Source organism: Strix uralensis, chromosome 4 (genome assembly GCF_047716275.1).
Source record: "Strix uralensis isolate ZFMK-TIS-50842 chromosome 4, bStrUra1, whole genome shotgun sequence".
NCBI lineage: Eukaryota > Metazoa > Chordata > Aves > Strigiformes > Strigidae > Strix > Strix uralensis.
In genome coordinates, this window is record NC_133975.1 from 102,672,494 (window position 1) to 102,689,807 (window position 17,314).

The 17,314-nt window shown below is 35.7% G+C and overlaps 1 protein-coding gene across 5 annotated transcripts in view; it reads left to right on the plus strand.

Annotated features, from left to right (window-relative positions):
- SCFD1 (sec1 family domain containing 1) overlaps nucleotides 1–17,314 on the plus strand; it is a 56,630-nt gene that overhangs the window by 25,877 nt on the left and 13,439 nt on the right. For 3 of the 5 annotated variants that reach the window (XM_074868217.1, XM_074868219.1, XM_074868221.1), the window contains 6 exons: nucleotides 6,888–6,984; nucleotides 10,827–10,897; nucleotides 11,817–11,896; nucleotides 12,475–12,537; nucleotides 13,576–13,651; nucleotides 15,848–15,901. In XM_074868217.1, coding sequence (XP_074724318.1) covers nucleotides 6,888–6,984; nucleotides 10,827–10,897; nucleotides 11,817–11,896; nucleotides 12,475–12,537; nucleotides 13,576–13,651; nucleotides 15,848–15,901 — 441 coding nt within the window. Of the gene's footprint in view, nucleotides 1–6,887; nucleotides 6,985–10,826; nucleotides 10,898–11,816; nucleotides 11,897–12,474; nucleotides 12,538–13,136; nucleotides 13,369–13,575; nucleotides 13,652–15,847; nucleotides 15,902–17,314 lie in introns of those variants that run through there. The other 2 variants (XM_074868218.1, XM_074868220.1) reach the window with 2 other exon arrangements.

The following is a 17,314-nucleotide window of genomic DNA, read 5'->3' on the forward strand; positions in this document are numbered from 1 at the left end:
CAGGCTCCTTACCTTCTTCTTGTATAGCTCTCAGAGCAGATTGTGAGACAAATGGGCATGCAGTTTCTTCAATATATTGATGATATGTGCATCTGTATCATCTTTTCTTTTGATTTCAAAAGAATCACTTCATCTCCGGATATTTAGGAAACTACCTTAAACTCAAAGTAATGCAGAAGCACATGTTTTTTCTGTTGGAAAAGCCTTTTCACTGAATGAATGTAAAGTTTCTTGCAATTGCTTTGTCCTGTCCATTTTCTCTCTTCTTTTCATTCTCCAGTGTTACAAAAAGTATCTTTCTGTCTTGAGCTGGGGAATTTTATGTGCAGGATGATATGCTACCTAATGGATTCCTCAAAAATACTCTCAAAAAGGGTAGTATCTCAGCCAGTACTTTTTAAAGAAATTCTGATGGCACCTTGAGGCTGTGGTTAATACGTTTTATATACAGTTAAATAATTAAACCAAGTTAGGATAAGAGAGAAATTTTTTGGCAAGTGCCCAGGTCATGAGGAGCTAGTGAGGCACCGTGCTCTTCTTCAGGTTACTATATTTTCACTCTTAAAATAATCTGGAAGCACATTCATACTTTAAAAAAGACTGTTTGAATTGTCCATTATGGTTTTTTACTACATTAAGTATTTGAGCATTTTTCTTCACTACATATATGAGAACCAGGGCAAAGAATGCTACGAGACCTGCTTTAGATATACTAAGTGAATTTAATTTTTCTCGTGGTCTTATTTTAGTGTTCAGTTTACAGCTGCTTTCCACATTCTCTTGGATCATTTTCTAAGGCACAGCAAGAGGAAACCAGAAATTAATCACATACTTAGGGATTCTGGCAGTTTTCTGGCATATCTAAGTGTTTAGAGAAATGATGGAAAGAATGCATCACTTTTTTCCCTAAGTGAACCATCAAGTGTTTATTGTCAGTGCTTAGAACAAACGCATCCTCGTTTTGCATTGATTGTTTTTTCTCTGAAGAAACTGGTGACTGAAGGACTGTACCCAACAGATAACGGATCTAGGACTAGAGTTATGGATATCTTTCTAGCTGCTTTAGAGTTTCAAGTATCTTTGCATGTCATTCTAATATGAATACTAGGATTACTGGAGTATGTTAAATCGTGGCATATAAAAAGGTGTACACGTATACTTTTCTAAAATGATTAACCAGAGCAGGGGTAGATTAGATAAGATCTTGCCAGAATTCTATACATGTGAATTTAAGTGGCAGATTTTTATGTGAATTACTATGTGGTTTAGATTACTTATGCTCATTTGGTTTAGGGTTTTTTTTAATTCCTACATAATTTTCTTATCATGTATCTCTGACTTTGCTTGATCTCAAGGCCTGATACTTTGAATGACTCCATTATTGGGATTGCCAATAGCCTTTCAAATTATCAAATTCAAGTTTTGTAAAGGAATTCCACTATTTTAACTATTCTGTTTTAAATGATGTTACATTTTTGTCTTACCATGTGAAAAGAAAGGGTATGTGTTTGTGAAATATATATGTTATGGTGGTCCAGGCTGTTTTTCTGTAGTTCAGAACCGGTAATTGAGTACCTTTCCAGTAAACAACAGCTTTTTCTCAGTTCAGTTACAGTGACCTTTCTGGCATCATTCTGTGCACTTCAGTCGAAGGTAACTGGCTGTATCTACCATTTTCAGCCTTCTCCCAGAGTTTCTCTTCCTCTCGATAGGAGCACACTATAATTACTTGACCAACCTCACTCATTCTGGGGGCTGTTATTTCTCATTGTTTTCTGTCAGTATCTTTGAGAAATTCCTCCCAGTAATTTCTTAGAAAATTTATTTTCTCTTCTTCTGCATGTTCTCTCTCTCTCTAAAAGGAAGAACCTTAGTACTGTAAAGAGGGTAGGAGAGCCTCCTACAAGTCCTTACAAAAATTACCTGTGGTGGTTTAGCCCCTGCCGGGGTCTGAGACCACGCGGCCCCTCCCCCACAAAGGGAGTGAAGTACAAAGCCCCAAGACTGAAATAAGGAAAGGTTTAATACAACAGTGCAATAGCAACACAACAAACAACAGCAATAACAATAACAGTAATAGTGATAGCAATGAACAGAGCAAAATAGCTACCAATTACAGCAGTTTGAAGCACGATGTACAAAACCACGAGTGCACCGCGCTCCGCGCCAGGAAAAATGTGACCTGCCAGGATGTGACGTCCGCATGGTATCTGAATAACCCGAATAACCCGGCTAGAGCTCCCTCCCTCTGCTGGGGAAACTTAACCCTATCCTGGTTAAACCAGGACATAACCCTCTAAGAGGTTTCATTGGGTCCTGCTTCCACTTCCCTGCTTAAAAAAGAAGGAATTTTGTGTTCATTTTGGAGTACGCTGCTCAGGTAGAAATTCCCATGTGCTTCAGTAATTTTCTCTAAAATAAGCCTTGGCTTACAAACAGCCTGTTTCTAAAGATGCTAAGATAAAGCTTTCACAAATACATAAAAAAAAAAAAAAAAAAAAAGGCAAAACAAGCTCAGGTGTAGCACTTTAACTGCAATACAGATCCTGTCCCTGAATTGTCAGCCAGAAAGCTCTCTTGAATGACTTTGGTGTGGAACAAGGTGTAATAGTAGGAAATCAAGAGCAAGAGGCAGAAAGGGAATAACTGTAAATGTAAATGCATCTTGACTTTATTATTGTTTTTTTATTATTATTCTTCTTCACTTGCTTGCCAGTTTGGCACCCATAAGAAGCTCTTCTTTGCTGTCTTTTTTTGTTGAATCTACAGGATTGTTTAGCTCCTATTCCCCAGCTTTTCTTCTTGGCATGTCTGTGAGTTTGCCATTGAGTGAGCAAAATTGCACTTACTTAAATTAAATGGGACATCTGCTTCTTATCAGCACTTCTTAGACAAGTTGGCTCTTCGGGAAGTAACTGTCTCATTGATGTGGCATATCTGGGAAATCTGTCAAAAGGTAACTAGTAGTGTTTAAGGCTATTCAGTAATCTGTATAAAATTTGATTAGGCATCCATATAAATCCTACTGAACCAGTATTAAGAAGAATATTGCCCTAATTAGCATCTTTGCTAGTAATCTTCATTAGTTATCTAGTGAAAAAGCAGCTGAATAGACTCACCGTATTGATCCATCTCTTTAGTTTGTGCTTTTGTCACATCAGACAGAGTCGAAATTTTATGTTGCTGCTTACCTCTGATTTCCCTATTGTGGTTGGAAATAAAGGACCTGAAGTTTTAGGATTTTCAGGTTTTTTGTTTGTTTTTTTCCCCCAGAGTGCTAAATTCACACTTCAAAAGTAATTGTCAAAAATTTTTGAAGAGAGCGAGTATACGTGTACCATTAATGTTTCAGTTTGGGCTCAAAAGTGTAGCAAATATATGCAACCAGTGAGTTTTCTTTGCTGCAGTTAGTCTGTTTTGTTTGGCAGTCTTAGTCAGTCGTAAAGTTGCCCATGGTTAAGAAGAATTTTACCTAGTTTGTGCTCCAAGTAAGTTAACAACTGTAAATCTGTTCTTAACAATTGAAAGTATCTCATGTTTGAATTACATAATTTTATTTAAAAGTTGATATGCAAATATAGTGAATTAGTGAATCTTTATTTTATGTTGTACAGTTTTACATGCCATCTGAATACATTTGTCTTAAACCAATCATCAGCTATGATAATACGGGCATTGCCAAATTCAATAATGTATTTATCTTAGTAAGATTGATTTTTCACATTTCAAGACAATCCTTTGTTTGTGGGATGTCTTTTGTTTGTGAAAAATATTTTAAAAACATTGAATTTAGCTCCATGTAAGGAGATACAAATGTCGTTAAAACAAAAAAGTAAGTGAATGTAATGGAAAGATTAGAAAAATTGAGTAGTTCCTCTGCAAGTGTTTTACAGAATCACAGAATCATTCAGGTTGGAAAAGACCCTTGGGATCATCGAGTCCAACCATAAGCCCTACTCTACAAAGTTCTCCCCTACACCATATCCCCCAACATCTCATCTAAATGACCCTTAAACACATCCAGGGATGGTGACTCCACCACCTCCCTGGGCAGCCTATTCCACTGTCTGACCACCCTTTCTGTGAAAAATTTTTTCCTAATGTCCAGTCTGAACCTCCCCTGTTGCAGTTCAAAGCCATTCCCTCTTGTTCTGTCACTAATTACCTGTGAGAAGAGACCAGCTCCAACCTCTCTACAATGTCCTTTCAGGTAGCTGTAGAGAGTGATGAGGTCTCCCCTCAGCCTTCTCTTCCTCAGGCTAAACAGTCCCAGCTCCTTCAATCACTCCTCATGGGATTTATTCTCCAGACCCTTCATCAGCTTCGTTGCCCTCCTCTGCACTCGCTCCAGCACCTCGATCTCTCTCTCATATTGAGGTGCCCAAAACTGGACACAATACTCAAGCTGTGGCCTCACCAATGCAGAGTACAGGGGGACTATCACCTCCCTACTTCTGCTGGTCACACTATTTCTAATACAAGCCAGGATGCCGTTGGCTTTCTTGGCCACCCGGGCACACTGCCGGCTCATGTTCAGCTGCTTGTCAATTAGAACCCCCAGAGCATTTTCTTCCAGACAGCTCTCCAGCCACACCTCCCCAAGCCTGTAGCGATGCGTGGGGTTGTTGTGGCCCAAGTGCAGGACCTGGCACTTGTCCTTGTTGAAGCTCATCCCGTTGATGTTGGCCCACTGATCCAATCTATCCAAGTCTCTCTGTAGAGCATCCCTATCCTCATGCAGATCGACACTCCCGCTTAACTTGGTGTCATCTGCAAACTTACTGATGATACACTCTGTATATAGAGTTTTATCTCTCTAGAGAGAATTAAGGAAACTGTAACACAGATAGTCTTCAAGATGCTGTAGATTTGAAGTCACAGAACATGTCTGATGTGCCGGATACCAAATTGCATCTGAAGTAAGGACTTGGAAAAAGGCTGGTAGCTCAGTTTTATTCAGACTTCAAACTAGTGTAACAACCACTGATAATCACTTTAACTTTGGCTAAATACAGGATTAATCCAAGGTTTTACAGCAGTGTAACTATCTAAATTTGTCTGTGACTACTCTTCTAACATGAGCTCAAGGTAAATATAGCTTGAAAGAAGCTCTAGCCTTTTTTTTTTTTTTTTTGGTCACTTTATATACCTTATACGCAGTCATAGTCGCTGTGACAAACAACAGAAGACATCCTTCTGCCCCTAAATGTAGCAAGTGGTCATTTTTGAGCACTCTTCATGGTAATTTACTTTATAGGCTGTAATTACAAGCTTCCACAAAGGCTTTAATTTAAGTTGCTGTTCTGTGAGTAACTGTTCTTCTCAATGAGTTCAGTAGATGCTGAATGAGAAATAGAAGGTGTTATATAGCTATATGCATCATAAGCTGGTTGCCAAAGGCTTTCAATATTAAAATATTCTTGTGATTTACCTCTTCTTCTATTTTGTGTTCTCATCTCTTAACTCATTTTTGATGAACTTACTTAGAAGGTGAAATATCCTAATATCCTTAGGCTAGAGAAGTATCTTTTTTCTTCTTTTTTTTTCCTTTTTTTTTTTTTGCAGGGTGGTGAAATAACTGTTTTTTAAAATTCCATTTCCTTATTTGTGATCACAGGAATAATTTTAGTAGAATCCAGAAACATGTGAAAACCAGACTTGTAAAGTTTTTATGTTGCTGTCATTACCACAACCATTACACTGGGTTAGAAGGTGCCATAGCAGTTTTGCATGCCTTGGCATTGTCAAGCAAAATTTCCTGAATCTCTTAACCAAAGAAAAGCCGCAGTGACTCTTGCCTCACTCTGGCAGTATCATTTCAGTCTCCCAATGGGTATGAGGTCACGTCCCTGAAATACTTCCAAGGCAACGGGATGGAGATGCTCTCTGCCAGTCTTCTCTTTGAACCAATAAATACCTGAATTTGTCCAAACACCAGGTTTTAGTTACTGGATATTAAGGTTTTGTAAGCTGAATAATTGTAACATTTGTTGTGATGCTACATTTTAATGTTCAAATGCTGATAATGATCTGTTATGTAACAGAAGTTTTTAAAATAAGTTTTGGAAGGCATTTTTCTATCTTTAGATTGTGAGTTCATGATATGATGGTCGAGAAGTGCAAAGCTTGGCTGTTTGTGCAGATGTATTGCAATGCTGTCATCAGTTGCATGCCATGTGATGTCTTCCATAAAGCTTTTGCCTCATTAACTTTGTGCGGTCCCTGTGTCATCCTCCCTAAAAAAAGGGTTTCACATCTTGATCTACATGTGTCATTGCATAATGAGAGACTTTTTTCCAGTGTTAGCAAGATAATCTAATTATGAAGTCCTCCATCTTTGGTGTGAATGAATTATTGCAAGCCTTTGGTCTGAGGTAGTTAGTACCAACCCAAGTTGGCAGTTGCCAACTTTTCTCTGGGATGATGCCTTAATGTATTTAGGAATTTTTCACATTTATGTACATTGAGTAATTGCCTTGTTGACTAAGAGACTTGAAGTTCAGCATAAATTTGACATAATATTCACTTGACCATTATTTTTTCCTATTACAGCGTAACACTACATATGATGGCATGTAGTTTTCAGCTATGGTAAAACCATAGTTGAAAACAAAGCTCCTCTTCCAGTTTAATATTTCCATGTCAGTCATCCCTTGCTTAACTTGCATTAATTAAGTCACTTATAATATGAGAATTACATAAGCATCAATTTTCTGAGAGTTAAAAAGCATATTATAATGCGAGCAGTAGTTATTTTTACTGATAATTTATTTAAAAGTATTTTTTTAAAAAGTCTTGATAACTAAAACTATATACCTTTTAAAAGAGGAAATAAATATCCCTTTTACAGTGTTAAGATGTTAACCCTAACACTTACTCTTAAACAGAGTCGAAAGCTGGATGTGTATTTTGAATATGAGGAAAAAATAATGAGCAAATCCACTCTGGATAAATCTCTTCTGGACATGATTTCTGACCCAGATGGTGAGTACTTTGAATCTGAACTTGTTACAAAATTTGTTAAGATATACAATAAATCTCTACCTGCTGGGACTTCAGGGTTGCTAAAGAGTTTGTGTGCAACCTGTGCAAGACTTGTAAAGAAAACAGCTTTTTATTGATTTTTAAGTAGCAGTCTGGGCAGTTTAGTGTTTCGGTTGAGTAGTATCCAAAATACCAGCAATTTTTGCAGCTCCACTAAAATCCTTTCCTAATTCCTTGTTTCTGAAGGTCAAAATATTTTAACTTTTGTGCTTCTCCAGTATTTATTACTGTGAATCGTGTGGTCTGAACAATACTGATTCTTTACAGTCCTACTGCATGTTTTATAACTCATACATACCTCACAAACAGAACAAAAAAGGGCATTACATAAAGTTTGGTTAGATCAAGACATTGTAATGTAGGTAGCTCTTGTCAGTGTAAGGAAAACGATGGATGGGAGAAGGTGGAGAGAAGGGAAACGAGATGTAAACTGGCCAGTTCACAGAGAGACTCACCTGAAGTTTTGCATGCATTGACCTAGCTGTGGCATGCCTGTTTTCATTGTCTAAGAGCAATGCATCCCAGCTTCTGTTTCATATGTGCTTCATACATAACAAAGCTTTACACACTGGCTGATACTCAAATTCTCTATTAGCAGAAATCACTAGGGTTCCTTCTGTAAAAGGTTGAAACCAGAATGGATTCCCAGCCTATCATCTTATCATAGCATCAATTCTCGTTTCAACCTCTCAACCTGAGGTATGTCGCAATGCTCTGACATATTTCAATATGATCTGATACCAGTTGGCTGGAACAAAATAACCTGCAGAGCAAGGTTGTAAAGCTTAAGTTATGACCACTGGCCTGTCTGCAGATTGGCAAATATATTGGCAAACCTCAAGCAAGAGACCCAGGGTTCCTGCTCTTTTCCCAGTATGCTCTTTTAAGAAAATGTTTTGTTACTGCATGCTTATGTGTGTAGTCTTATAGCTACATACTGGACATAGTGTCTGCTTGGAGTTTGTATAATGATTCATATTTATAGAAAGAGTATATATAAATCCTGCTGACTTTTAAAAAAAATCTTTTATTAGTGTCTGTCCTATAGAATCAAAAGGCAGTAGAAAAATAGTACACAGCTGGTAGAAGTCTGAGCTGAAATTTTACAGATCTCATCTTGGATCAGGTCTAGAAATGAACAGATTTTCAGAAAATCTAATGTCAAGCATCAATCTGTAATTCAGTACAGACATTCATAGTTAATATGAAGCTAATAAGAATTGTATAATCTATACTTTCATTAAGCATCAGTACAAACTGGTCCTTCTCCATATTCAAAATTAACTGTTCATGTACTATTTTGATTTCAGTTCTTATGTTTGCATGAACTTAGATATGAAAAGAGAAATTATCGTGCTTGCTAGTATTTCCTACTGATCAATTACTTTTTACCTGAATCCACATTTTCTATGTGTTTTTAGATTGCAGTATAAAGCAGGCCTGATGTATCATATCAACATTCCTATTACCAAAGTTCCTGGATTTTACACGAGAGAAAGATTAGATTTCTAAGCTAGAGTTTTTCTTCAGATAAGTATTCAGGTGTTCACAGTAACATATTAGCATTTCATATGTGTTGGCAAGGTTTAAGATAAGTTTATATAACAAAAGGATTTAGGTTAAATCACGATAATTATTTCTGGCCATGCTATCTTATAGAACTGTCCAGCTTCCTATTGTGTGATTCACTAAGAAATACCAGCAGAAAATATTTTGAAGATAAAGGGTCAAATCTTCCAGTGCTTTCAGTGGTGAACTACTTGTTTGCATGTAGGGATACTTTTTTTGTGGACAATGGTATCTGCAGAGCTGTTCACAGAAGCACTTAGAGTTGACCACTTAACACTTCCAGGCTTCAGGCTCCCATTTCTTACTGTCTTATACTAATCTACCACTTGGGGCTATTAGCTACTTCCCAGTTCAGTGGGTATTATTATATCCTGGAGTAGTGATAAAACAGAAGTTAGTGGTTTTGCTTTGCTCTAGTAGTTAATCAGCAGCCCTAAAGGCAGCCTGCTGGTTTTTGAGTGGAAAGTAAAATTGTTCTGTTCTAGGTTTACCAAGTTGAATTTTCTTGAGAACATTTGGCACTCCCCCTCTCTATAGCCTGGAAAAAAATAGTGAACCTTTTACAGGCAACTCACCTAGGTCTTACAGCTGTTTATCACAGCTATGATTTACATTAGTAGTATGTCAAGAGTAAAGTACTTTTGCAAACACAAGTGGTTTTCCTAACATTTAGTAAAGTGTACACAGTACAATAATAGATTTTTTTTAAAGTGTGTTATCTTTTAGTAAGACAGAATATTAGTTACACTCTTGTGTAAATTAGACCACTTATACTCCTGTGAGCACAAACCTAGTTTTGTAGACACGGTAAATAGGCCCAGTGAGGGAAATGCTGTGGAGTGCCAGTGTATTCCAGCTGAAAGAGAAACTCAGTGATCAGCAAAGCACTGAAACAAGCTATAAACTGGCAAACTGGAAACCAATTTTCCAAGTCAGTTACAGAAACCAGTCAGTTACACTGTATATTTAGAATGTTTCGGTGCTTTTTTTACCCAAGTGAACTCGAAGTGGATGTCTACCTTGAAAGCTGGCTTTTGGTTTAGATAATACAAAGCTTCTTCAGTTCTTGATCTTCTGGCATACTGGTATTTGCTAAACATTAATAAAACTTATTTCCCAGAAGAAATTGTACCAAGTCATAAATGTTCATTACGACAGCGCTTACTCTGAACTTCTGCCAAACAAAATATATGCTCACATATAAACAAAAGTTGCAGATTAGATTAGATGATCCCCTGCTGACATGATCCACATTCCATAGTGGGGAACAAAAAAAAAACAAAACAAAACAAAAACAGAAAAAAAAATCTTTTTCTTACCCACAAGTACAAGAAAGTGCATTTTTTCTAATGTTGTACATTATCTAAAGGTGTCAAGCTTTTTCAATGAAGTATTGGATTACAGATTCAAAATGTTTGTTTTGAGAAGTTGTACTTCTGAAATCTTCATTTGAAACTATGATCTTTACTAATAGTGATTGTCTTCTAGAAAAAAGTAGATGGTGTTCAAACTCTGCTGTAGTAGGTTATAGCCGTCATTTTGATCTGGCAGAGATGAATTTTGATTGCCATTGATAATGCTTTCTGAGAATTTGTAACAGTGTTTTTCTTCAACAAGTGGTGTGACAGAAGATGGTTCAGGAAGTGAAATCCTTCCTGAAGGCATGTTAGAAGTTCAGGATTTTTTTGCTGACCAGAAGTTCACATAAGTGCTTTTGCAGCCCTCAAGTGTTTCTGTACAGTCAACTGCAGAGCTGTGTAAACAAATTGTAGAGCTAAAAAATAATGTGCTGTGGCTTTTACTTTTATGATTTTTCTTTAGTCTTCTCTTTCATGGATTTAATCCCTGCTAATGCTTGCAATCCCTGCATAAAATAAGATATAATGCCACTACATAACTTATTTAAACTTATTAAAAAACTATTTAAATAAACTATTTAAATAATTTACGTTATTTGAAAAATAATATTTGCTACGGGCAAAAGGGGGAAGCGTAAGTAAACTTACAGAAACACTGAGCCAGTCTAATCCAACTTGCAATAAAATTGCTAAATGTCTTTCTACCATTTTGTACACTGAACAAGGCCATGGTTATAGATAACAATTATTGTCATAACTAGGGGTCTGAATGCATCTGTATTACTACTGAAGAGCAAGTAACATAACAGCATAGTTACAATTGTAGTTTTTTAATTTTTTTTTTTCTCGCTGCAGCAGGCACTCCAGAAGACAAAATGCGGTTATTTCTTATCTATTATATAAGCTCAACTCAGGCACCTTCAGAGGTATGTATGTTCTTTACAGCTTCCAACACCAAATTCTACCACACAGGATTTTTCTGTATTGTTTCAGCACAAAGTAGGTATTTCTGCTTTTCTTTGAAGCAAAGTACGAAATGCCCAGCAAATATTAAAACTTTAAATAGATTTTGTAGTATTATCAGGGAATCTGCTCACAAAGCTTTAGCCACCATTTCAAGGATATGAATGACTAGTAAGGAGGATTATCTTTTGAAATATTTAGTTCAGAGTTAACTGCAAGACACATCTTGGCATGCTTTCTGTTACTGTGCTCCACTGCTCAATAGAAGTAGATAAAATGTTAATATGACTGTTTTTACTCTATTCATGTATATTCAAGAATAATTGAGTCTATTGACTAGCAGATGAATAAAGGAGAAATGCCTCTTGTGACAGTATCTAAATAATTCAGAAAACAATTTCTTAATATTTATTTTGAATTTATGATTATTAATTTCAAGGAAGATTTTCATTGTACAGTAGAAATACTATAGGTAGAAAAAATAAGTTAGATTAGGCAAAGAGAAAGTATTCTTATATATGTATATTAACTCCTCTTCATTTTTATTATTTGCTGTTGTGACATTTTACAGAAAACAGGATTCTGTCAGGTTTTTTAAAGATGCTGATATAAAAGACTGTTCCCACACCAGAAAGTGCACAGGGTTTAGTTCCACAAATACTGTTAAGTTTAATGAGAGCTGCTCATAGCAAATGCATTTTAAGTTACATTTTCGTACTTGGTAGGAGATGGGATTAAGACTCATTAAGACTTTTTGACTTTGGTTAATGCTATAACTTTACACTGCTTATTTAATATTTAGATAATGATATTTTGTCTTTCCACATAAAGAGAGTTAGGAGTAGTTTAAACCTTTTGCAATTCTCCACTTCATAATTTCAGATTGATTTGGAGCAGTATAAAAAAGCATTGATGGATGCAGGTTGTAATCTTGCTCCTTTGAGCTACATAAAACAATGGAAGTAAGTAATGTCTTTTTTCTCCTATGTGAGGCTATAACTGGTTAATTTTACAGAACTCAGTATTGTTATCAAAGAATTATATGTTACTTCTCATACATCGTAAATTATCCTTAAACATTTGTTCTGGCATTGTTTTTTGCTGTCGTCGTTATGGTAATATGTGCAAATCTTATTTTAAAACTAAACTCCAGTAATGCCAGAACAGTACTGAACATGACACATAGTAATGTACTTAATGATCCAAGACAGAAGCAACTTACTGAATTGAATTAAATGAAAAGTTGTGCTAGTTCAGACTCCATGTTTTTTTGTTCATACCAAAGGGCTATCTGCCTATCAGTTGTTCTAGTTTTACATGATATCAGAATTAAGTCTTTGTTCTTCAAGTATAAAATCCAATTCCTTTCAGTTCCTTAACTGCTGTATTTCTAGACAAGAGGGATGCATGTAATAAATAGTTACTTCCTGCAAGAGTTTGAGAAGCAGAAGTTTTTTCACTTTCAGATGACCTGAGTGGAACATTCTACAGCAGTATGTGCCATGAGATAAGTGTTTGATTTCTATCCCTGCTTTCACAGGGCTTTCACTAAGATGGCTTCAGCTCCAACCAGCTATGGAAATGCCACGCCTAAACCTTTGGGGTATGCTCTTGATTAATTTCCTGTAAGCCTTTGGGTTCTTTTAACTTATTTTAGTAGTACTGAAAATGTGATTAATTAGTGCTATATAAGGCCCAGAATAAAACATTTCCCTATTGGTAAAAAGTTTTAAGTTACAGGCAATTACAAGCACTCATCTCCCCTTAACCATGCATGGGACTTACACACAGGAAAATAAAAGGATCTGTGACTAAATCCACAAAGTAACTTAATATAGTGATGTCTGCACCTGCACATTGAACGTACTCTCACAGGGGTAGAATTCGGCACCAGGACATGGATCTATGACAGCCATCATTTTGAACCTTATTTAGTCAGTAGCTAAAGACAAGAACAGCCCTGTGCATTCAAAACTGATTCTGTCCAGGGCTTGGAGACTGTCAGGGATGCAAGAACACGCTGCTTTTTCATTAGGGTGTCCTGAACTGGGTGTCTGCCCACTTGTTGAAAGGTGTAGTCATTTGTTTCAAGACATGAAAATATGACTGTGTTAAGAATACATATATCCCGTACAGGATATGGGACTTGGGTCTTTCCATGCTTGAGAGGATTTGAATCCCCATTACCAACTTTACTTTCAGGAACGCACTATCACTGTTATAAGGAACCTGTCGCAATGTATGGTTAGAGAGAATTCCAGTGCTGTCTCACTTGGAAAAATTACTGGTTGGTTGGCTGGAGACACTGAGCATCTCTGTTAACTCTGGTGATTAGGACACCCACCCACTTGAAAGGAGCACTCAAATCCTTGTATAACTGAAGTTATAAAATAAACTGTTCGATGGATTAAAGACTAGAACTCAAGACTCCTATTGATAGGTGAGGATCTGACTGCTAGATTATAGGTGTATTCCCATACACTTGGTTGCCATGTGGTTTGAAGAATGTATTTCATGACAAATTGAATGACTTGGTACTCATGTCCCGTCAACGTTAATGGGAATTGGATGTCATCATAAAGTTTAAGAATGCCAATTAAAAAAAGAAGGTCTTATGCATCATCTTGATTTTGTTTTTCAGTCTGTTTTCACGTGTTATGAATACAGGATCACAGTTTGTAATGGAAGGAGTGAAGAACTTGGTACTGAAGCAACAAGTAAGTTTAAAAACCAATTAAAAAAATAGTCTATCACATGAGCATTGTGAACATTTAGAAAAACAACTTTCAGTACCCCTGTCATATTAATAAAATCAGTTCTACAGTAAAAAAACAAACATCAACCTTTGCTGGTGGATAGATCTATCACTTTGTAGCTTCAAGTTTTTAGACAAGTAAGGAATAATGTTCAAATTTTCTTTGAATACCTCCATTTGTAAGGAATTGGATTCCAGTATGTGTGGTTAAGACTGATTTCAGCATTATAAAAAGAGCAGCTGTGAAATACTCAAAATAGTCTAGACCTTCATAAACAAAAAAAACCCTCTGTGTCTTTACTTAGAACAGCATGTATTAAATGCATCTATTCCAGAGTGATTGAAAGGCTGAAAGTGTTCATTCTCTGTTCAGTTACAATTCAAGCATTTCTAGTTTTCCCACGTAGTAATGTACAGCAACGATAATTTTGAAATGTACTTGAAAATCAAAGTGTGTTTATAACAATATAGCCACCTTCAAATATTCACTTAACTTTAGAAAATATTTCTGAGAATAATGCGCACGCAGATTTCAATGTACACCCCCAAAAGAAAAGAAAACAACAAAAAAACCCCACTGGTTGTAGAACTCGTAGCTGAAATTTTGAATTGTAGTTCCAGAAACCAGCTTCCCTGTAGAGGACGTATTGTTTTCTCCAATATGCACTTTCATCAGATGGCAATAAATAAATACAGTTAAAAAAATCTCAATTCTGTAATGCTTTGACATTAAGATTTCTAAGAAAAAGATAATGCATCATACTATAATTCTTAGTGGAAGAATCCAAATTTAATTTAGAAATACAGCATATCAGGACTAAATAAAATGAAATCTCGCTCTGTGCATCTTTTTGACAAAGTTAATGTTATGATAGCCGTTGTTTGTTTGGGCATCCTATTATACACATAATTTATGCATGAAAAGTATCAGCTATCACATAAAAGTTTTTAAAAATTGCGTCTGTGGCTTCTGTAGAGTAGCCAACGAAATTAATTCTGTGGGAATTTCACTGTGACTAAATGTGATAAGTTGCATTGCACAGTTACAGATCACTGGTATGTCATGAAATATACTTGAGGAAACTTAAATTTGCAGCTTGCCTATATGTTATATTTTACAGAGACATCGTCAGATAAACTGTTACTTGTATCAATAGATAATAAATATAGTCTAAATGAGACTTCCTCTTCTTCTTGTATTAAACATTTTGTCATTTCTTTTAAAATGGCTTTAAAATTTAGTATTATTCTTGACAGAATGGCTTGCTTTGTTTTGGGTTCTAAGTGAGTAAGAAGTCACAATGCCGATGTTTTCAGGATATTTTTTTTTCTGGCTTTTAGTTCCTCCTCCAGGTGTTTTGGGGTAGCCAAATAAAATCCTGTTCTTCCTCATATTTTTAAGCCTGATGTAGGTCTGTGGTATTTCTATTAAAGTTAACTTTTTGTTTCTCATTCGGTCATTCAGGGATTTACATTGTTTTTTTACTAAGTGTTTTCCAGTGTTATATGTAGATCATCCTTTGGAATGTCCTCTTTTGATATATTCTGTCAACAAGACACATTTCCAATTCCATTGCTATGTAAACTCTCCTTCAGTTTATTATAACTAAAGTGGTTTGACTGTTTAATACTTCAGATCTTTTGTCCAAGCTAACATTTCTCATCTTAAATAAGTAAAAGTCATCTTGAATCTCACCCCAGTTCATTCCTTTTCAGTTCATCCAAACATTTGTTTGGATGCTTTTTTTACCCATTTCTTTGACCACATTAGTTCTTTTTTAGAATCACACCCTTAATTCTCATCTTCAGCTTTAAAATTCTTTCCTTAAACTGCAAAGTATTTTTTTAATAAGATGTGATACATCATCACATGTCTGCATATATTGTTAATACCTAAATACAACTCTGTTCCTATCTTCACACTTTTATTTGCACTCTCTGTTCATCCCCTAGCTAGATGTCCTCAGGTGTTTGCATTTTCTTCACAGAAAAGCAATTTAGGTGATGATAAAAATGCTCAGCCTTTACAAAATATAAGAGGAAAGATGTTTAAACTAGTATTTCAAATGCTCTGTAAACTGTTCCATAAATAATAGTGTGCCTGTGAATAATTCTTAGTAAGCATTTCATCATTCCATTAATTTCACATGTTTTACAGAATCTACCAGTCACACGTATATTGGACAACCTTATGGAGATGAAGTCAAACCCTGTGAGTATAACTGCCTTCACACGAAAGGAGGTGGAACAAATGAAATATTGAGGTCATGATATGTAATATGCCATGGATATTTTTCTTCATGGTAATGGAGTTTAATCATGCTGTTTCTCAAGAATAGAACCATTTTCATAACTATTTCATAAGATTTTTTGGGTAAAAATAGTTTCTAAACAATGACAATTTATTATTGGAACTAATGTTTTTGAGGGTCTTGTCTATTCTGAGTTTCTGTTATTCTTGTGCTGTACTGAGTTTCTGTTGCTCCTAAATTTCTGAAAGTTAAACTGTGGGCTGAAATTTTCTTTGCATCGAGGTGATTTTTTTTTTAAGAGCACAGTTTCAGAAGTAAAATAGTTACAGAGAGGTGTGTTAAACAAAATTTTGCTTCCAACATCTTTAAAGCTTTGCTATTTAGAGGAAGGTATTTTAGTACTCATGCAGTCTTTCAGTTTGCAAGCAGAGTCGGTTTTGTGTCAGAAAAGTCCTCTCTTTCTGTGAAAATTTACTCAGACTTACATAAGTTACAAACTTTTGAAACACTTAAACGTTATCTAGAAAGTCAAGACATTTGCTAGAATTTACTGCTAAAAATAACCATAAGTCTTTTTATACATAGTGCATAGTCAAAGTAGTCTTTGTTTCTTGCTGTGTACCTCCTTCCTGCAGAACTCTTACATAAGACCATCCTGTGCACAAACTTGTTTTGAAAAAAAATCAGGTGTTAAAAGTTATTTAGAAAGCTGTAGTATGTTTGCCACATCGTATCAGTCTTCCTTTTTTAATGATATCAGTGTCAGGCAGAGAGATACAGTTGTATTATCTCACACTGGTTACTAATTAAAACATTCTTCTTAGTCCACTTTCACCTTCAAGTATTAGCTGTATGTAAAGAGAGATAAATAATGGTAAAATACAAAAATTATTAACATGCAAGTAATCCTGTCTTTTCTTAAACTGTACTTCATAGATACTGTACGTCATGATTGTTAGCAGAAAATGTGCTTTAACGGACAAAGAAATTTATGCTGTTTTCAGTGGCAGTGGATTGTTGTCCCTATTTGCAAGAGAGAAAAGATGTACAGGGCTAATTTCATCTAGTCAACCAGTAGAGGTCACTCAGAACACTTAATACAGAAAGGTGAAATTAAAAACTACAGATAACTTACAAGTAGGTGAAAAATGAAACAATTTTTTTAAAAAATAAGCACTAGCTTCCTCAAGCTAACAGTTTAGGAATTGATTTAGAAAAGTTTACAAGTCATATGGGGTTTTTTTGCTGACTGGATATTGTCACTTTTCACTTAGTAGAAAACAGCCATGATCACTTTGATAATTTGGAGAAAACATTGATCTGCTCACTTGAAAAAGCAGAGATTGAGCCAGTCTGCCAGTGGCTTCATGTTT